General features: G+C 41.2%; 1 protein-coding gene across 1 annotated transcript in view; it reads right to left on the bottom strand.

Moving 5' to 3' along the window:
* LOC122661513 (ACD11 homolog protein-like) overlaps positions 1-21,208 on the bottom strand; it is a 31,921-nt gene extending 10,713 nt beyond the window's left edge. Inside the window, exons 1-2 of the mRNA XM_043856928.1 lie at positions 20,903-21,208; positions 13,943-14,115 (exon numbers count right to left, since the gene is read on the bottom strand). Of these exons, the coding sequence (XP_043712863.1) occupies positions 13,943-14,115; positions 20,903-21,145 (416 nt within the window). The 5' untranslated portion in view covers positions 21,146-21,208. The remainder of the gene's footprint in view (positions 1-13,942; positions 14,116-20,902) is intronic.
* Between the last annotated feature and the right edge of the window lie 666 nt (positions 21,209-21,874).

The following is a 21,874-nucleotide window of genomic DNA, read 5'->3' as shown; positions in this document are numbered from 1 at the left end:
GGTCCGGCAAGGAGTTCCTAGGGTCCCTTTCGCTAAATGGATCTGGAATCAGATGCTGCCCACAAAAATGGGCTTCTTCAATTGGCAACTGCTTACAGGAAGGATTCCCACTGACGAATCTCTCATGGCTCTTGGTATTCCCTTGGCGTCCAGATGCAACTGTTGTGGACAGCCAAAGATGGAAACAACGGAGCACATCCTTGGCCTGGGTGTGGTGGCTGTTAAGGTTTGGGTTTTCTTTGCCAGGCTCTTTGACATCCCTTTCCTGCCCTCTTAGGATGTAAGAAGTCGCATTGCGCTGTGGCATGAGTCTGTAGGAAGCAGATGCATGAGTGACTTTATAACAGGAATTATGCCAGCCTTAATTTGTTGGGAGCTTTGGAAAGAGAGGAACAACAGGAGGCACGGTGAGAGACGGCGAACTGCGGCTGCCATTATAGAGCGGGTGAAAGGCTAGGTTAAGGAGGTGAGCATGCCTCCCAAGTCAGAAAGGCAGGGATCCGCAAGGAACGACTTAATTCTTCAATGGTTTGGTATTTCGGCGCCTCCATTAACGCTGAAACTGCCCCGACCCATATATTGGTGCCCTCCTTTTTGCTCTGTTAAATTGAATGTGGATGATGCTTGTAAAGGAAATCCCAGTCAGGGAAGGGGGGGTGGTGTGATTAGAGACGGGAATGGAGGTGCTGGCAGCTTTTGCAAACTTTTACGGAGTCTGCACAAACTCTTTAGCAGAGCTCAGGGCCCTGAGAGATGGTTTGCGACTGTGCCAGGACCTCCAGTTGAAGAGGGTTGTGGTTAACTCTGACTCTGCCGCCACGGTGAGAATGATCAACCACGGTGAGAATGATCAACCAAAAGAAGTGCTTATCCTGGAAGGGTTGGTACTGGTTCAATGAAGCGATGGAGCTGATCTCAGCAACACAGGCTAATGTGGCCTTTGCGTTTCGCGAGAGCAATAGAGCAGCGGATTGGTTGGCCAATCACGCTTGTGAAGTAGGTGCTTCTGCCACGTTTTACCAGGACAGGCTGCCGAGTGGGGGACTCACAGGTATTATCAGAGAGGACAAGGCAGGAATGCCTGTCTTTGGGTTTTAATGTGCAGTTTATTTTTTGCATAGGGAGTGGGATTTACCCTCTGAGGGCAGTTAGTGATGTGAGCTATGGGCTGAGGTAAGGCGGCCTGTCCCCCTCTTGTATTCTTTAATTATTTGGTGGATTTTAATAAAATCTAAGGGCTGACCCGGGGCCCAGAGAAGTTCGGGCCAAAAAAAAAATGGAGATTCAAGTGCCTTAAGTCTCACCTCAATCGGAGTTCGGACGAGGGAGAAACCATTTCGAATGTCCATCCCAGAGCTGTGACCAGAATACTATGTTTGCACATACAGCAACTTGCAGCACGTTTTTCAAGGTATTCTTCACTGCATGGGTTGAAGCTTAAACCATGAAATTGCAGAGCTCAAGTCTTCTTTCCAATGTCGCTGGAATCAAGTCAATCCAACAGCAAATGAGAAAGATATGGTCATTTTTCCGGTAGTGCACAGAAACTGGTCCAACCACACACGGTTCAACCAGAGCAGAAAATAGCTTGTTTTTTGTCATGTTTAAAGCGGGATTTCTGAGAAGAAATGAATAAGAAATCTGTGGAGAATAGAATAGAAGATAGAGAAGAGAGGAGAGAAATGAGAGGAACGAAATGGGAAATAAGCTATCAATCATTCTTGAGTGCTACAATCTCCATCAAATGCAAGAAGATCTGTGGTTGAAGAAATGCTTTGAAAATCTAGCTGGGGTTTGAGAAGAGAAAAAAGAGAGGGAGAACTTGAGAGAGCTTCCATGTGTTTACCCTATTTCTATTCATCATTCTTGAGAGGGTTATTGTTCTATTGATAGTTCCAAGAAGGTGATTGAAGAATCCATAAAGATTTAGCTAGGGTTTGAGAAGAAAAGGATAGAAGAAGAGAAAGAGAAGAAGAGGAAGACAGAAGAGGATAAGGAATGGTTCATTGATTGAAGATGTCCAATCTACAGCTCCTCCGGAGCTTACCCGGTTATGTAGGTAACCTTTTCAAATTCTTTTTATTGTAATTGACTGTAGGCTAGTGTTTGTGTTTTTGCCCAAGTTGTTACTTGTAACTTGTAAGCCATTGGGTGGGATTTGTACATACTCATGAGCTTCATTGAGGCAACTTATATAAGGCCAATGTTTATAATCTTTGGCTACCAAGTGGGTGCTTGGTAGCTTGGTAGCGGGAGTAGGTGCTCCTTGCAGTTGTAGCTCCATAAACTAGGGGTTGTAGCTCCTAACCGTAGATGTGGTTAAATCAACGTACTGTGCATTATACAGAGGCCAGGTTATGCCATTTGCACCGTGGATGTAGGCACACTGCCGAACCATAAAAATTCTGTGTTGTGGGTGATTGCTTGAACATTGTATGTGTGGATGGATATATGGAGTGCATTTTCTACAGGATGGGTGTACACACCAGTTAGACCTTGCCATGTGGTTGTGAATACCTATGGTTGAGAGGTAAGGTGTGTCACACGACTATATGTGTGTGTGATTAGTAAAAAGGCCAGTGCCAACCAATCAGTTCTTGGGAAATGTGTGTACATGATTGAGGGCTGTCAGACATTGTGATTGAGTGACTTGAGTACAAGAGAAGTGTTGAAATAGGCTGCTTACACGATTGGGGTAAGCAGTCCTAGTTTGATTAGGATTAGTCCTACTATTCCTAGCTGATTAGGATTAGTCCTAGTCATGTTAGGAGTAGTACTAGTCAGATTAGATTCTTTTCTTTTATTTTATTTTTATTGTTTTACCCTCAGCCGAGTCCTATTCTGGCATTCCTAGTTGTATTAGGAATTCCTAGTAGGACTAGGACTGAGGTGTTATTATTCCTATTTGTACTTTGATCAGATTTACTTCAAGTTATTATAAATAAAGGGGCTTGGGTGATCGATTCTAATCACTCAAGCATTCATATCAAAGCTGTTTACATGGTATCAAAGCCATCTCTGATCTGAAGAGCAGCCTCCCCCTCGATTTTTTCTGGTTTTCTTCTCCAACTCTCTCGGCTACTGGTTTCCTTCTTCTCCAACTCTCTCGGACTCTCTATTTCATTCAGGGCAGCATCTTTGAGGTGATTCAATGAAGAATTAGCTGCTGCCCTCAATGACACCTCACTGAAGATTATACAAACACTGGTGTGATCTGAAACTACCGCAGGTTTCCTCCAACCCTTCGAGATCAGGCTGCTACATTATTCAAGCTGGATTTCTGTTTTTGGAGATTGATCCCTGCACTTGCTTATCTACACCTTACATATTTCAGATTGCAGATCTGAATTTAATCCACATCTGATTCGAACCTGCAATTACCTACATTCAGATATACCTAAATTTTTTTTTAAATTTAGGGCTTTTTATTGGCTCATCCAAAGGGGCCAATTTTTTTAGGGAATCTTCTCCACGACAAGGGAGATACTCGATCCTTGTTTCAGCCTGTTCTGACGGCTGAAACTCATACAGTTTCAAAACCCAGGGTTTCACTCGATACTGTAACCAGCCCTATTAGGGTTTCTTATTGCATCATCAGAATTTTCTGATATTTTGCAGGCTTATTCTCCACCACTTGCAGGGCATTCGATCCAAGTTTCAGCCTATTCTGACGGCTACAATTGCTGCCACTTCAAAACCCATACTTCAGATATGATTCAGTTTTTTGAAGATTTGTTTTTTTTCAAATTTGTGGATCGGTTTCTACCTGAACTATGGGAGATTCAGAGACAACTACTGCTACTTCTGGAGGGGATGGTCAAACTAGGAATGACTTCCTTCCCTATGCTGCTGCCATCAAGCTTAATGGTACGAATTATTTAATCTGGGCCAGATTACTATCCTTGACTGTGGCTGGTAGGGGATTCACTGGCCATCTTACTGGCACCACCAAACAACCAGCTGAAGAAGGTGCTGCCCGTACTAAATGGGCTACGAACGATGCTATGGTGATGTCATTTGTTTTAAATTCTATGACCACTGATCTATCCAGTCAATATCTCCTCCTTGACACTACTACTCAGATATGGACTGTTGTCAAGGGAACTTATGGTCGATCAGGAAGTGGTGCTCAGGTTTATGAAATCAGGAAGACACTCCAAACCACTACTCAGAAGGAGATGTCTGTTACTGTGCTGCCCTCAAGTGTTTATGGCAGCAATTGGATCATTATGCTCGATTCTGGCCTACTACTACTGCTGATATTACTGCCTACCACACCTATGTAGACCAATTCCGTGTCTATGATTTTCTGGCTGGCCTCAATGATGACTATGACTCTATTCGGGTGCAAGTCCTTGGACGGGTTCCTTTCCCCACTTTAGAGGAGACTTTTTCTTATGTTCACAGTGAAGAGACACGAAGGGCTGCCATGATGATGACTCCTAAAGTTGAGAGATCAACCTTATAGACTGCTGGTCCCACTCCTGTTGCTTCTTCTGATAGTGTTGCTGCTTCCACTACTACTACCAAAGAGCCTGTTAAGTGTGAGCATTGTCACAAACCATATCACATTAAGGCTCAGTGTTGGAAATTACATGGGAAGCCAGCTGATTTTGAGGCCAAACGTGGTCGTGCTAAGTCTAAAAATAAAGCTAATCATACTGAAAGTGTAGCTCCAACTCCCACAGCTGACATTGGTTTCTCCCATGAAGAACTCCAGGCTTTGCGTCGTATGTTGAACACATCAACTGCCTCTACTACGTCTGCTGCCAATTCAGGTTCCTTCTTTACCCGTACAGGTATTTCTTTTGCTGGTCATTGTGCATTAGTAGTATCCACTCCATGGATCATAGACTCCGGTGCTACTGATCACATGACAGGTTCTTCTAGCCTTTTTAATACATATTCTCCTGCCTCTGGTAAGGATAAAGTCAAAATTGCTGATGGGTCCCTCTCCTCCATCTCAGGGAAAGGATCCATTGGTTGTTCTCCTTCCCTTACACTGTCATCTGTGTTGCATATTCCCAAATTTACAACTAACCTTCTTTCCATTAGCAGTATCACTAAATCCCTGAATTGTAAAGTGACCTTTTTTCCCACTCACTGTGTTTTTCAGGAACTGGACTCGGGGAAGACGATTGGATCGGGTAAAGTGCATGGCGGATTGTACCTGCTTGATGGCGATCCTACTTAGGCTTCACCTTCGGCATCTTTCTCTTCTGATTTACATAAATGGCACTCTAGACTAGGCCATCCCCCCTTAGGTACTTTATCAAATTTATTTCCAGCATTAGTTAAAGACTGTAATAAGGAAGAATTTTTTTGTGAGCCTTGCGTCTTGGCTAAACAGACGCGTTCAACTTATCCTATTTCTAATAAAAGATCCTCTTCCTTATTTCATATTGTTCATACTGATGTGTGGGGGCCTAGTAGGAAAGCTTCCTTGACTGGCCATCGGTGGTATGTCACTTTCATTGACTGCTATTCTAGGTTCACTTGGGTATACCTTATGCACACAAAGAGTGAAGTTTTTTTATGTTTTCAACACTTTCATCAACTGATTAAGACCCAGTTTAATGCCACTCTTCAAATTTTGAGGAGTGACAATGGGAAAGAGTATATGGACGGTCAGTTCCAAAAATACCTTGCTACATATGGAATCCTCCATCAGACCAGCTGTGTCGACACTCCAGCCCAAAATGGTGTGGTTGAGAGAAAAAACCGCCACCTCCTGGAGGTGGCTAGGGCCCTTGTGTTTGCTCGCAATGCCCCTTCCCTTTATTGGGGGGATGCTGTCTTTACTGCAGCCTATTTAATTAATAGGCTGCCTAATCGGGTTCTTCTTTCAAAAGCCCCTATTGAGCTATTACTTGGCTCTTTTTCCTTTATAGTCCCACCTAAGGTGTTTGGCTGCGTTTGTTATGCTAGGGATACAAGGTCCCCTGGTAAACTTGACCCACGTAGCCTCCGCTGCATTTTCTTGGGTTACTCTGCTACCCAAAAGGGGTACAAATGTTACTACCCTCCATCCCACAAGACTGTTGTCAGCATGGATGTTGTCTTTCATGAAAATGTTCCATATTATGTATCCCCACCTCTTCAGGGGGAGAGTGTTAGTGAAGATGTGTTGACTATTGACTCTCCACCTCCACTTCAGTCTGTTTACCATGAGTCTGAACCAGTTCGGTCTGCCCCTAGTACTCCCCCTGAGTCAGGGGGAGAGGTTCCTATATAGGGGGAGACCATTTCTATTCAGGGGGAGCAATCTACCCCAGTCCAGACTCCTATCCAGAGGACTATTAATGAATTTCAAAGGAGGATTGATGCCAGTAATGTGAAGACCTATGCAAGGAAACATAAGCAGGTTCAATCAACTGTTGCTCCAGTACCCATCCAATTGCCGAACCCGGATCCAGAACCTGCCTCTCCACCTGGTAATGATCCTGACTTACCTATTGCTCTTTGCAAAGGTGTTAGAACTTGCACTCAGTATCCCATATCTCATGTTGTTTCTTATGATTCCCTTTCCCCATCCTGTCGTGCCTTTGTTTCCTCTCTTTCTTCTGTTCGTATTCCTAACAATTGGCAGGAAGCTTATCAGACGGAAAGTGGAAGGCAGCTATGATGGAAGAAATGGACGCCTTGAAGAAAAATAACACATAGGAGCTTGTGGTTCTTCCACCTGAGAAGAAAACCGTTGGATGTAAATGGGTGTTTGTGGTGAAACAGAAGGTGGATGGCACTGTGGATAAGTATAAGGCACGACTCGTGGCCAAAGGGTTCACTCAGACATACGGCATTAATTACCAAGAAACTTTTGCACCTGTTGCAAAGTTAAATACTATTCGTGTGTTATTATCTTGTGCCGTCAACCTTGGATGGGATTTGCAGCAGCTAGATGTAAAAAATGCCTTCCTAAATGGAACACTGGATGAGGAAGTGTATATGGACATTCCACCAGGGTTCTCTTGTAACAGAAACCAAGGAAAAGTATGTAGACTGAAGCGTGCACTTTATGGTCTGAATCAGTCACCTCGAGCATGGTTTGGCCGGTTCCACAAGGCCATGATTTCTGTGGGCTATAAGCAGAGTAATGCTGATCACACACTCTTTATAAAGAGGGTTGGTGAAAAACTCACTGTTCTTATAGTCTACGCTAATGATATAGTGGTTACTGGCAATGATGGTGATGAGATCAGACGGTTGAAGACCTTCCTTGGACAAGAATTTGAGATTAAAGATCTAGGGAAACTACGATACTTTCTTGGGATTGAAGTAGTGAGATCTTCTAAAGGCATTTTTCTCTCCTAATGAAGTATGTCCTAGACTTATTGGCTGAGACCGGGTTGCTAGGCTGTCATCCTTCAGATACTCCTATGGACCCTACTGTTCGACTCAAGGAGAAAGAAGGTGAGCCTGTTGATAAAGGCCAGTACCAAAGACTTGTAGGGAAGCTGATTTATCTTTCACACACGCGTCCTGACATTGCTGTCGCCGTGAGTACTGTGAGCCAGTTTATGCATGATCCCTACTCTTCTCATATGGAGGTTGTTCTTCGTATCTTGCACTATTTGAAGTCAGCTCCTGGAAAAGGAATTCTTTTGTCTACTCATGGTCATCTACGGATAGAAGCATACACTGATGCTGATTGGACTGGTCCTGCAGATCGGAAGTCTATTTCTGGGTATTGCTCCTTTGTAGGTGGAAATCTTGTCACATGGCGTAGCAAAAAGAAAAATGTGGTTGCTCGTTCTAGTGCCGAAGCTGAGTTTCGAGCTATGGCACAAGGTATTTGTGAGTTACTATGGCTTAAAGGTTTGCTACAAGATCTTGGTGTTCCTATTCGTCTTCCTATGATGTTGTACTGCGACAACAAGGCTGCCATCAGCATAGCACACAACCCAGTACAACATGATCGTACCAAGCATGTTGAGGTGGATAGGCATTTCATCAAAGAGAAGTTAGAAGCTGGGCTGATTTGTATTCCCTTTGAGACATCTGCGGATCAACTTGCTGATATCTTCACCAAGGGATTGTCTGGAAAATTGTTTCATCCCAATCTAGTCAAGTTGGGCATGATCGACATATTTGCTCCAACTTGAGGGGGAGTGTTGAAATAGGCTGCTTACACGATTGGGGTAAGCAGTCCTAGTTTGATTAGGATTAGTCCTACTATTCCTAGCTGATTAGGATTAGTCCTAGTCATGTTAGGAGTAGTACTAGTCAGATTAGATTCTTTTCTTTTATTTTATTTTTATTGTTTTACCCTCAGCTGAGTCCTATTCTGGCATTCCTAGTTGTATTAGGAATTCCTAGTAGGACTAGGACTGAGGTTTTATTATTCCTATTTGTACTTTGATTAGATTTACTTCAAGTTATTATAAATAAAGAGGCTTGGGTGATCGATTCTAATCACTCAAGCATTCATATCAAGGCTGTTTACGAGAAGTCATCACCTGCAATTGAGAGATCTGAGGGAATGAGTTGGTTTTGATTTTTGGACACCACTGATTCACCCCTGCCCCCAGTGACCATCTGTGTTCAATACTTTGAACCACATGTAGGACTAATATAACCAATCTGACCGATTAAGAGATCATTGGGTGTCTCAATTATGTTATCTGGTCCATGTTTGGGTTTTTTGCCATTGTAGTTCTACTCATTTAGTTTTCTTCAAAATGTAAAGTTTCCAACAGTTTTTACAAGCTTTACTAAAAGTCTTACTTGTACTGAAGTTCAGAAATGAGGGCGATGTTAGGCCTATGCATCAAATTCAGGTACTAGCTACATCATTGCATAACAGATATGATCTGTACACCTTTCACTTACATAAAGATCATGATGGAACTGATACAATAGAGGGGTAGACAACCATGTTTACATGCCCCATATAAACATTATTGTCATTTTTCTTCTTAGAAATTAATAATAGAATGATTCTTTATGTCTGGATCATAATATGATAATGGGGGAAATTCTGGTCCAACGATCTTTGCCAAGTGTGCCCACCCATGTTCCAGTTTATAATCTAATCGATCAGCTCCTTCAAAAATTCCTAAATAACGGTTTATATTTGGTTCCCTCACACTTTTATATTATGTATCAAGAGTTGGTTGTTCGGGTTTTCTTTAGTGGTCAGTTAGGAATTTAAAATATATTTTTTTTAATTTCTTGACTAGTTGTCATTAGTCTAACAATAGGGGTGGCAATGGGTCATTGCCAGGTCATGTTTGTGTCGTGTCAAAGTTGCCTCAACCATAACCCAAACCACTTCTTAATCGTGTCAAAGTATCTCAACCCAAACCCGACCCATTTAATTAATGGATTGTGTTCGTGACAACCCACTATAAGAATATATCATGTTAATACCATAGTAAATTTAGATCAAAAGGTAATGTTAGATTATTACTAATTTATGTCAGGTTGTTTCAATTCGGTACATTATCATTAAAAAAAATTGACAAGAAAATACTTAATTTCAATCTTAATTCACAAAAACCATAGATCAAAACATTGTGCCATTCATATCACCAATTGTTATTGCACCTAATATGTATTAATTTTAAAAATTTATCATGCCAAACGGATTAAGTGTGTCACGAACACTCAACCCTAACCCAACCCATTTATTTAGTGTGCCATGTCGTGTCATGTCAAAATTTTGTCATATCGAATTTCCCTCAACCCAAACCTTGTAAGTCCGCGTCAAGCTGTGGATAATGTTGGATATTGGCATCCTTATCTAAGAGTTAATTTAGGAAATATACACTCTAGAATCCTTAGTCCAAGAGTCCTACTTAAGAAAGGATTGTGTTTCTTATGTTACTTTTTCCTATAAATATGAAACATACACACACAAACGATGAAATTGAATGGATAATTTTGGTTGATTGTGGTTGTTGCCAAAAAGGTAGCAAGTTGGTTATCTTCTCTCGCTCTCTCCCCCTTCTTTCTTTCCTATTGTTTTATATAAGCACAACAGATTTCTCTATCCTCCTTTTCTCCCCCTCAATGGTTATCTTCTCTCTCTAATAACCATCGATCAGCCTTTCTCTCTTCCATTCCACCACAGCAAACCCAAAAAAAAATTAGACTCCTAATCTCTGCCTTTAATCTTGAAAATTGGATATTGATATTGGTAGATATCCTCCTAAATTCTGGCCGTCAGATCTGAGCGATCTTAACCGTCAGATCAGGATCTCACCTTCACATCTCTTAAGTGAGCCCATCTCTAGCAGATTGATCAACCTTTTTCTGCATCAGGGTGTTATTGGGATGGAGTAACAATTTACATCAGTTGAGTTACCACTCATATCTTTAATAATATATTTTAGGGCTTAACAACTTCTAGACAAGTCTAGCCCTAGAAAAGTGGGGGGAAATCTGGATTTATCACAAAATATAATAAAAACTTGTCTCTAAACTTACGAAGGAGATAATGCCACCGTATACTAAACACTAATTCTAGAATCTTGATTCTTGGACTTTATACACCATAGATAACTCATTCAACCATAATTAAGCTGATCCTGATGTTAAATTTTTTTTAAAGAGACTATTGCTAACAAATTAAATGGAACACTTGCAATGCAGTTCATCTCCAAAGGGAAGAATTTTTTTAGAATCACAAATTCACCCACTCCTAGTGATGCAATGAGTTCAACAATAGGTATCAGCTCTCGGTACCATTAATTGACTAAACCAACTAAGGAAGATCCCACAGAACTCATATGGCTTTAGGTGAAGGCTTTTCTTCAAACAATGCACCATTGTTTAATGGAATAAATTATGCCTCCTGGAGGATTAGGATGGAGACATATTCCAAGTGCCTTAGGATATGACATCTGGAACACAGTAATGGATGGATACACCCCGCCTGCTGATTCTCCTACTGATGCAACAGGAAAGACAATATTTAAGTTTGACTGCAAGGCCAAGAATGCCATTATGTTCTGAGGTGGCAGTGAGCTAGTCAAACTACATGGGCTGTAAGACTGCAAGAAAAATTTGGGAAAGTTGAGGAGTATCCATGAGGGTGATGAAAGAATTAAGGAGGCAAAGCAACAAACACACCATGGAAGCCTACATGTTGAGATTCAATGAAGTAATCAATGCAATCAGAGGACTTGGAGAAGGAATCAAGGATTCTGTGATTGTGAAGAAGGTTCTTCAATCTCTGCCTCCCAAGTTTGACTCCAAAGTCTCAGCTATTGAAGAGTCTAAAAACTTAGATGCCTTTAGCATGGATGAGATGCACGGCTCCTTGACAGCATATGAGATGAAGGTTGGTAGATCCAAATCCACCGATAAAGAAGCCACATTTAAAGCTCAGAAAAGTCACAAGACCAAGCAAGAGTTAGAAAAGGATGACACTGAAGATGAAATGTAAGCTAACTTTGTGAGGAAACTGAAAAGGAAGTAACGACAAGTATAGAGGTAAGCTACCGTTCAAATGCTTTGACTGTGGAGGTGTAGAACATTTTTCTGCAAAATGTCCACTCAAATGAAAGAATAATAATGAAGACATTTCATTTAAGAGAGTAGTGACAAGAGGGAACCCTTCCTCAAGAAAGGGAAGCCAAAAAGAAGCTTCATCTCAAGAAAATGCAACAATTCATCAGAGGACTCTTCTGAAATGACTCTCAGGATGAAGGAACTGAGTCCTCACTTATGGCCTTTGAAGAGGAAGAGCAAGAAGATAAGGAAGGTCCGGTGGAGAGAAAATAAAGACTGAAATCAACCTAGAAGGAGAACTTGTTGCAGCTCTAGAAGGGCTAAGTTTCGAACGAAGGAAAAACAAGAAAACCACCAAAAATCTCAAGTAAGCAAATGAGATTATCCTAGAGCAGAAGGTGCAAGTAGAGGAGACCAAGAAGATCTCTAAAGGTCTTGAAGCACAACTCATCCCAAGACTTGGGGACTGTAGTAAACTTGAAGAAGAAATTACAGCACTGAGAGCACAGTTGGCAGAGCTGAAGAAATCAAGCATTCACCAAGAGAATGAAGAAACCAGCAACAAGTTAGACTAAGGAATTTTAAGTAAGGCAAAGGACACAAATGAATTTGTAAAAGACTAAGGTGAAGGACACAAATGAATCTGTAAAAGACTAAGGCAAAGGACAAGGGCATAACCTGAAATTCCTTTGAGTATAAAAGAAAAGAGACCTCGAGAAAATCAAGTGAAGAAAAAGGGGACTCAATGGAGAGGTAGAAAGGCTGAGCACAATGGCTTCAACAAGGTTACCCACCATAGGCCAAGAACATACATGGCTCCTGCAACTTGGAGAAGGCCACAACCTAAGTTTAACTCTCACTTTCCTGGCTATTGTTTCAAATGCAATGCATATATGGTCATAGGATTTCAGATTGCAAATTTAATGTTGGGCCTAGTACTCCCTTCAAGGAATATGCAGTTGAATTCTATAGCTGTCATAACTATAGTTGTCATAGCAACTAGGCAACCCAAGGCGTTTGAGGGGCATCTAGGCGACAAGGCGCTTGCCTAAGTGTTGCCTAGGCACCCTAAGAGTTCAGTATATGGCTATATATAATATAGAAAAGATAATTATATAATTAATGCTTATATGCAACATAGAAGCCATAGATGCAATATGATATAAATTATGCTTGTAATGACCTAATATGAATCAACATCAAATAAACAAATTATAGGATATAATAGAAATTTATTGAAAATAGAAACTAATGATGGAACCATTAGGATACAATCTTTCTCCACTTGGTATCTTCTAATGGGACCCACAAGATCTTCTAAGACTATCCCATGCAAGGCAGAAACTGTCTTCCTGAAATCACTCCCACGCAATTAGTCAGTATCACAGTATGGGCTCCACCACAGCTGGAAAATCTTCCTAGATCTTCTCCCATGCAAGGACCCTATGAGGCCCACTAAATCTGACAAAATATTTTCAAAGAATCCTCCCAAATCAAGGAAACAATCACCCAGTTAAACCTCCATGCAAAAGCCAAGCTGACCCCATAAAAATCTGACAAAATCTCATCTTTAAATACTGATGATCAATGGCTATTTTGAGGGCAGATAGGACTGGACCTGGGTTTATTTAACACCAACACATGACTACATGAGCCCAAATATGGGACTGATCATGGCTTAAACCAATGGTCGGAATAGGCCTTGGCTTGGGCTGGTTATAACCAAACCCATGTGGACCATTAAGGGGCCTGTTTGGACTGGCCCTACACTGCATCAGCTACTTATAAGATCTGCTTAAAACTATCAACTGTATTAACATAACTTCAGTCTATTCTATCTGAGTTTCTGTTTTTTATTCTACTGGTTGATGCTTCAATTCTGCTTCGCTTTATGTTTTCCTAGCAATAGGATTTCTCAGACTACTACTGATTTGATATCAGATACTGTTCAGACTTTTGAAGACCTATTCTATTAATCTCATTAACCCATAGACTGAGGCTACTTGCCATTCTGATCTCTCTACCTGAAGTTTTTGAAATTGTTATTTCTGATTCTGTTTTCGTATAACCTGTCATCCTATTAATTATAGCTTTCAGTTAGAATTATTCTGCTAAAAGTCTAAAACCTATTAGGACACCACTGGAACTTGCTATTCTGATCTCTGTGCTTTGAGTTATAAGTTTCTCCTTAAACTGTTCAGTTTACTCTGTTTTTGGATGATCCTGGTTCTGCTAGTCAGATCTTCTAGATTTTCCAGTTGGAACAAGTTATTGCATTAAATAATTAATCATAAACTTTTTCCTCAACTATATAAACAACAGAACTACAGATTTATCACCATCAACATGTAGACAGACTTGAGAATGGAATCTGTAACTTGTATTTTCATCATACCAGTACCCAACTACTGAAGGCTAAACAATTAATGATAAAACATTGCATGCATAAATGTAAAAAGATAACACATACAAAATAAGTAAAACATACTCAGATGTAAGGAATTGTTCAAATAAAGCTCTGATGAGGTCAAGACCCTGTCTAACTCTACGTAAATTACGTGAATGGCTCCCCGGTGTTCTCACTGTATCATTTTCAATATCATGTTCAAGAATACTTTTTAGAGTGTCAAATATCTTGGATGCTTCTACTAGATCACGCACCTGAATGGATCAGAACTGCATTAGATTCAGTGAAGAAATTTGGACTCAAACATACCATTAAGAAGCACAAAATAAAATAAAAATTTTGTGAAATGGTAGCACTTTTCACAGTGTAGATGAGGACATGTTTTATTACTATGGCAACAATTCCCCCTCATTTTTTTCTCTCCTATTTCTTTATCTTTTACTCTTTTTTTTTCTTTTTTCTTTTTTTTTGGGGGGAGGTGGGGGAGGTGGGAGGGGTGGTGGATAAAATAAAATCAAACAAATACAGACATTTCCATTTTTTTTTATGTTACTTGACATATATATGTTGAAACATTGAGATTCTGGCAATATTTACTGAAACTCCTCACCAAATTCCTCTTTCGTAGATATCTATTGAAAAGCCAGCTGAAATTGAGTTACATCATCAAAAGCCTACAACAACAAACTTAGCCTTATCCCAACTTAATGGGGTCGGCTACATGGATCCAAACAAAACAAAGTAGGTTTTGAGATTTCATGGCCACATCACTATTGTACAAGATTGAAACAAGTACTTGGGTAATAGAAGAATGCACTGGAAGAGACGATTTGCAGTGTTGTTGGAAGATTTGGGCAAGATTCAAAATTGGAGGTATATCACTTTTCCCAACAACTACTTTTTGCAAAAAATAGGATAAATACTTAGTGCTAACACACCATAGCTTGATCTATGACTTCATGGAGCCAGAATTTTTATTTTCCGTTTTTAAAATATCTTTTAACTTTTCTGTTAAAAATTGTTTTCTTGCAACAAAATTTTGAAAATATAGGGTTAATACTTGGTGTTTGGAGCTCTATGGCCTCACAAAGTCCTTTTTTTTGTCAAAAATTTGCTTATTTAATTTCTGAATTTTAAAATTATTTTGAAAATTACAGAAAATTCAGAAAAAAATAGGGAAAAATAAATTCTGTTTTGGTTTTAAAATTCTTTAAAATTTATGAAAGTATTGTTGCTGTATTTACAACTGAAAATGATGATTAACATCTCATTCTATTATTATTTTAAAAAAATTATTTTTACTTAAGAAAAAAATATAAGAGTTGGGGAAAACTAGAAAATAGCTATGTGATTAGGAGTTTTACTTTTAAATGATGTAGAATAGCTAATAATGATAGCATTTTTTGATGCAACAGTGTAAGAACTAAGAAGATTGCACAATGGTTGACATCGGAAGTGCAGACATAGCATAGAAGCATGGAGTACCAATAAATGCTCCAAGGATCCTGGTAAGGCACAGAAGGCCATGGCTACTCTCATGAGGGAGGAAGACAAAGGAAATTGGAAAAGTTGTTGAGGCAGGGGCTGACTCTGATGATTCTGATAGTGATTACATGCCTGCTGATGTGGAGACAGAGGCAGAGAAGAGACAGATACAACAGGGTCAGGCAACGAGCCGAGTTATGCATCAGGTAGAGAGGGTTAGGGCTGCGGAGATGGGGAAAGGAGTTACTTCCTCTCGTTCTAGACCAGTTGCACCATAGGCAGGGGAGAGGAGGAAGAAACAGAGGCAATGGGAGTTGCCTTTCAAGAGATCAGAGTGTGAGGGCACCCCCCACCACAAGTACCAGATGATGATGATGATCCCATTGAGGTCCTTTAGCAGGATCCTGTCATATACATGACTCAGGATACCAGATAGAGAAGGCTTAAGCAAGTCTGGGGTGATTGGAAAGGTAAAGTGGGCGATGTCCATTCGAAGTTCTTTTATCATAGCATCCCAGATAATGCCATTGAGGGACCATACTACCAGACGTGGGAGAGTTATTGAGTGACTCTGATGTGTGATGGTTGGACTGAACCCGCTACACAGTCCATCATCAACTCCTGGTCTATTGTTATGGTAGGACTATCTTCCTGAAGTCTATAGATGCATTCAAAGAGAAGAAGGATGCAAAGTACATCTATAAGTTACTGAAAGGTGTACAAGAGGCAGGGGTACAGAACGTTGTCCAAGTGGTGACAGACAACAAGAACAACTTTAAGAGGCCAGTGGAGATTGATGCACAACAGCAGGTAACCACCTTTTTTGGACACCATGTGCAACCCTCTGCATTGACCTCATGCTTAAGGACATGAGAAAGAGATCCATGGTATTGGCCAATGGGTGTGATCTAGCGGACAAGACATGTGACCACATTTGTCTATAACCATGGATACACTTTACAGTTACTGAGGGAGAAGTACAGTGGGAGATTTGGTGAGGCCTAGCATTACTTGATTTGCCACCAACTACATTGCATTGAAGAGCTTTGAAGCGAAGATGGTTGGTCAAAGGTCTATGTTCGTTTCAGAGGAACGGTTTGGTTGGAGGGAGTCGAGTTCGCCACAAGGTAGGGCAGCACAGGCAACCATCTTTAGTGACCAGTTCTGTCAAGACCTGAAAAAGGTCGTTCTTATACTGGAGCCAGTGATAAAGGTATTGAGGATGGTCAACTCTAAGAAGAAGCCTACTCTGCTACACCTAGGGCTGCAATAGGGTCAGATTGGGTCGGGCTTTTAAAACCCCAGCCCAACCCTGAGTCCCCTTAGCTGGGCCTAGGCCCGGCCCAACCCTAACCCAAGGCCTAAAAAATCCAACCCTAGCCCTGAGTCAAGGCCAGGCCGAGCTGATCTTGATTAGCCCTGACCATAAGGAGGGGGAAGGGATATGCATGAGCTGGGCTGGGCCAAGCCGGGGAGAAAATCATCAATTTTACATAAAAAACACCCTAACAAAATATATTATATCACTTATTATCTTCATATATATTATATTATGGGAAAAGATTGGGCACGCCGCCAGGGTGCCTAGCACATCTCATCCTTTCTCCTCCCCCTTTGGAAAAGACTCTCTTGCCCTCCTATGTCCAGCCTTGTGATTGGTGCATGCCTCTATTACACCGAAAACTAGCGGCATGCCCAACCCTCTCCCATATATTATATAACAAAATATATCTGACGTAAATAGGGCCGAGCTGTGCTGGGTCGGGTTCAGCCAGAGGCCTCAACCCTGGCCCAGCCCTGACTCAAGATCAGAAATTTCCAGCCCTGATCCAGGTATCTCAGCCCAAGTCCTGTTCGGGCTCAAGGCGAGCTAGGGCAGGTTCAGGCCGACAGGGAAACTTGCACCCCTAGCTACACCTATATATAGCCATAGAGATGAATAAGATGATAAAGGAACATGCAAGGGTAGAGCTACCTCGTGGTGGGAGCGCATACCTAAAGATTGTTGAGGATCGATGTGAGAAGCACTTGATGCCATTCACTGTCTAGGCTGGTGAATTTATATTTTTAGTTTAAGGTACTCAAGTTGATTTACATTCCATTACATATTCTTAAGCATTGACAAGTTCTTTATATTATCCCCCAACATACTATCTCAATTTCAAATACTAATACAAGCGCCGACTTGGAATGCATCAATCAATGATAGATGCAGTGGAAAATGTGGTGGTCAAGTTGGAGCCAAATGCAACTGTACAGTCGAGGTGCAATAATGAGGTGAGACTTGGTAGTCACTAGTTTGTCAAGTATTTATAAGGCATGTAACATTTCGCATGTTTGAAATGAGTATAGATAAAGACTTTCAAGGATGCTTTTGGGACTTTCGGCCGTGCAACCACAAAATCTGGTCAAGAAACCACAACTCTTGTTAGGTTCACTGCATTATTTGTCATTTGTCTCCATTCAATTCATATACATATGTACCAAGTACAATCACTTAACATGAATAATCTTAATACCCTAATGTAGGTGAATGGTGGGTGCTCTATGGGAGTGATACACCTAACTTGAGAAAGATAGCAATAAAGGTGCTCTTCTAAACATGTTCCGCCTCCGGATGTGAGCGCAACTAGAGTACATTTCTCACTCATCCACTCCAAGAGGTGAAATCGATTGGATCAAGCACGGTTGGAGCAATTGGTGTATGTGTATTATAACATGAGACTGAAGATGCAACACATACACATAGGCATAGGGGATGATAAAGATCCAATCGAGCTTGCCAACATTTTCCAAGTGGAGTCAAATGAGGAGGAGGATCCCCTGTACAAGTGGGTGAGGAATTGAGGCAGCCCTACATGGATCGGCTTGGGTGTAGGCCCGACCCCATAGTTGTCACGGCGTCACGGCGATCCAAGTCGGTGGAGGGGTGTCACGTCGATATATCGACATGTCGCCCGCCATGGCAACGGTCGACCATGTTTTATTTTTTATTTTCTCTATTTTTAATGTGTTAATAGATGTATACTCAAGCCATGTTTTATTTTTTCTCTATTGTTTCTCAAGTTTTAAGAAGAAAATTCAGAAATCGAAGAAGAAATCGAAGAGGAAAAGAAGAAATCGAAAGAAATCGAAGAGGGAAAGAAGACAGGAAGAAGAAATCGAAGAGGGAAAGAAGAAATTGAAAGAAATTGAAGAGGGAAAGAAGAAATCGAAGAGGGAAGAAGAAATCGAAGACAGGAAGAAGAAATCGAAGAGGGAAAGAGAGATAGGAAGAAGAAATCAAAGAGGGTCGCCATGCAACCCTCTCCAGCGCCACGACGCCATGACAACTATGCCCGACCCCAAGATAGCTACTCAGATGGGTATTGATGGCAACGAGTTTACATCTCAAGATCATTCACAGACACAACGACCTTTTGAGTATCATGCTAGCAGGGATGATGATGAGGACATCTACTTGTTGCATTCTAGTGGCTACACTCGCACAGCGTCCCCATCTGATGATGATGATGACATATAGGGATGTGTGACAGCCTGAGAACTACCATTGGTGTTGGTGGTGGTGACGGTGGACATATAGGTATATGAGAGCCTAAGAGGTACCATGAGCCAGAGTTGGAGCTAGAGCCTAAGCCTGAGCCTGAGCCGATCAGCTTCATAGACGAGACTCGATTCGATCATGCCACCCAGGATGAGGACAACAGTGCATGTGCCCCCCATACTACAAGCTACTCAAGAGGCAAGCATCGTCAATTCATACCACCACCTAAGGCGGATGATAGAATGGAGTCCATGGACGTCGATGTAATGAGCTTGACTGATACTCTTGGAGTCCTAAGTAGAGAGTAGTATGGGGCAATGGCGTGCACCAACATATGCCACAGGGAGAACTGATTCCGACTATGCTGGGTATGGGGGCTATGGGCAGTTTAGCTATTCATCGTCAATACCCTCTGAGTATGAGGGTTAGTCACGCAACAACAACAAACTCTGTCTTATCCCAACTTAATAGGGTTGGCTACATGGATCTAAACAAAACAAAGTAGGGAAAACAGTGTTCTAACCCCCCCCCCAAAAAAAAGGGAAGAAAAGATGGGATAAGAGAGATGGGGAAAGAGGTGAGAAATGAAAAAAGAAAAAAAGACAAATGAAAGATGAAAGATAGTGAGGGTTAATCACGCACTGGGTCAAATTTTGTACAAAATATCTTCTCGTTCCTGGCCCCCTAACCATACATGCCGGGGACGGTTCCATAGCCACCACCCAGTAGTAGTGGCTATCAATCAAGTACCTCACAATTCAGAGATCTATACCCTAGGTTAGTGCACCTCCAGTATGTTGATGATTCCATTTATAGGGCTGTTGTGGAAGACTTTGAGCGTTTCTTCAGCCATATTATGACATGACCAACTTTTGTGATACAGCCAAAAGATAACTTGATTCGGCAGCAAATCATTCTAATGGTTTTGATCATGCCCAAAACTCGATGTGGTACTAGGAGAGTAGGACTCTAGGATGGGCATAGGGGTGACTTGTTGCTTTTATTGTTCACTAATATATTTGACTCTTTGTAATTAACCATGTATGATGTGTGATTTATTTAATGGTTTATAACTTTGTCCATTCATTACTAATTCATATTTAAGTTGTTTTACTTGAATTGCATATGTTCTAGTACTAAACATTATGTGGAATAGGCCATATTAGTATCAACCTAGGGTCCTAAGTCCAACTACCATTTTGGGTGTATTTTTTAAAACCTAAGGGTTCCTAAAATAGGGTGTCCTAAAAGTTTCAGGACTTAATTTGGTCATTTGGCCCTCAAAACCCATCATCAAAACTTGTCGGAAAAAGTGTATAGTTTCGTCGAAGAAATATTTTGGTTTCGAGCCTGGTTTCAAACCTTCAGTATCAAAAACCAACAACACTGCCAAACCACGAGTCTCTCTCTTTCTCTCTTTCTCTCTTTCTCTCTTTCTCTCTTTCTCTCTCTCTCTCTTTCTCTCCTTCGCAACTTCATAAGCTTAGATTCTATATAAGTACAACTGATAAAAGTAGGATCCTTTTTATTTTTGGTTTTCTTCATTAACTCTGGATGTCAACTATTGTCTTCTATAGATCAAGGCATCAATGCGTTAAGAATTTGATCCAACCCAGAAGAGAGTAAATCCACTAGGAGTGTGAGAGTGTGTGCATTAAAAATCTCAACAGCTTATGGAGTAAACTATGGAATGATACGTCCAATTTTCTAATTGGTATTATTGCAAGAACTCTCGGAAATGTGGGTTCTCCAGGATTTCAATTTGGTTTTATTTTTTCCATCTAAGACAACCAACACAGATAACGGAATTGCATATACCAAGTGCTGCGCACATCGCAAATGCATCACATGATTATTCCATTTACTAAAGGTGTGCTGCAAATAGAATAATTTTAGAATACAAAAGTTATACTAATTCACCCATTGAACGAAACCAAAATGAAAAAACATTTTCCATTATACGCAAAATCAAAATGAAAGAAACAAAGAGAAAATAACCTAAGGTAACAAACCTTGGCGACGTACTCCAATTCGGCAAATTTGAAAGCGAAGCCGAGGCACCCAAAGAGAACGGAGACAAGGGAACAGGCATCGCAGAAAGGAACCAAGCGAAGATCCTCGGAGTTGATGGAGACGGTCTTCGCGAGCTCCTCAAATGCCTCTGCTATGACGGAAAGGGGCGTTCCGGGGTCCTCGAACGTCTCTTCCTCATCCATTGCACTGCTGATGCTCAGCTGGTCTTCCTCCTCCTCCATCAATCATTCAGTAACCGACCACTCCCGATTCCTTTTTATGCATTATTCTTAGGATTGTCGATTCCAGACATAGAAGGAGAGAATTCGAATAGATTTCGAAACAAAAGTTGCAATTCCCTTCTCCTCTCTTTCCATCAACTTTTTATGATACTTTTCTCCGACTCTTGACTCTTTTTCACATCCCCTTTCTTTCCATCTGATTTTCTTCTTCTTCTTCTCTTGGATTGGAAGTGATGGTGAAAAACGAAAGGCCATGGTTGAATTGGGTCGCTACAGATGCGCTCCGTCGGAGGAAAGCATGTTGACAGGGAAGCGGCTTCAAATATCCATCGTCACTACTTTGCCCGTCAAATACGGTTCATTCCCGCCGCGGGTTTGGCACACACCAATTTGGCTCTTCTCCAGCTGTGGCGGCGGGAGCCGAAGGATCAGTTCAGCAAAACAAGGGTGTTTGGACCATCCAACCACCCAACCAACCAAACAAGTAAGTTAGCAAGCCTTGTACTCAAGCTTTCAAAGTTCAATTCAAGGTCATTCTTTCAAACTCTCTCTTATCTTCTCTAAGTTCTCTTCTCAAGTCCCTCAAGGAGTGGTGAAAGGCTAACTTAGTACTAGCAAGAGTGCTAAGTACAAGCGCGGTTGCTTAATAAGGTCTAAGGCCGTGACATTATGCTTATATCTACCTAGCCGGCTAGCCCATTCCGAATAATGTGCTGTAGCGCTCTAACT

Source organism: Telopea speciosissima, chromosome 1, assembly GCF_018873765.1.
Source record: "Telopea speciosissima isolate NSW1024214 ecotype Mountain lineage chromosome 1, Tspe_v1, whole genome shotgun sequence".
Lineage (NCBI taxonomy): Eukaryota > Viridiplantae > Streptophyta > Magnoliopsida > Proteales > Proteaceae > Telopea > Telopea speciosissima.
The sequence above is the reverse complement of the archived record's forward strand: the minus strand, read 5'-3'. Positions and strand labels throughout refer to the sequence as shown.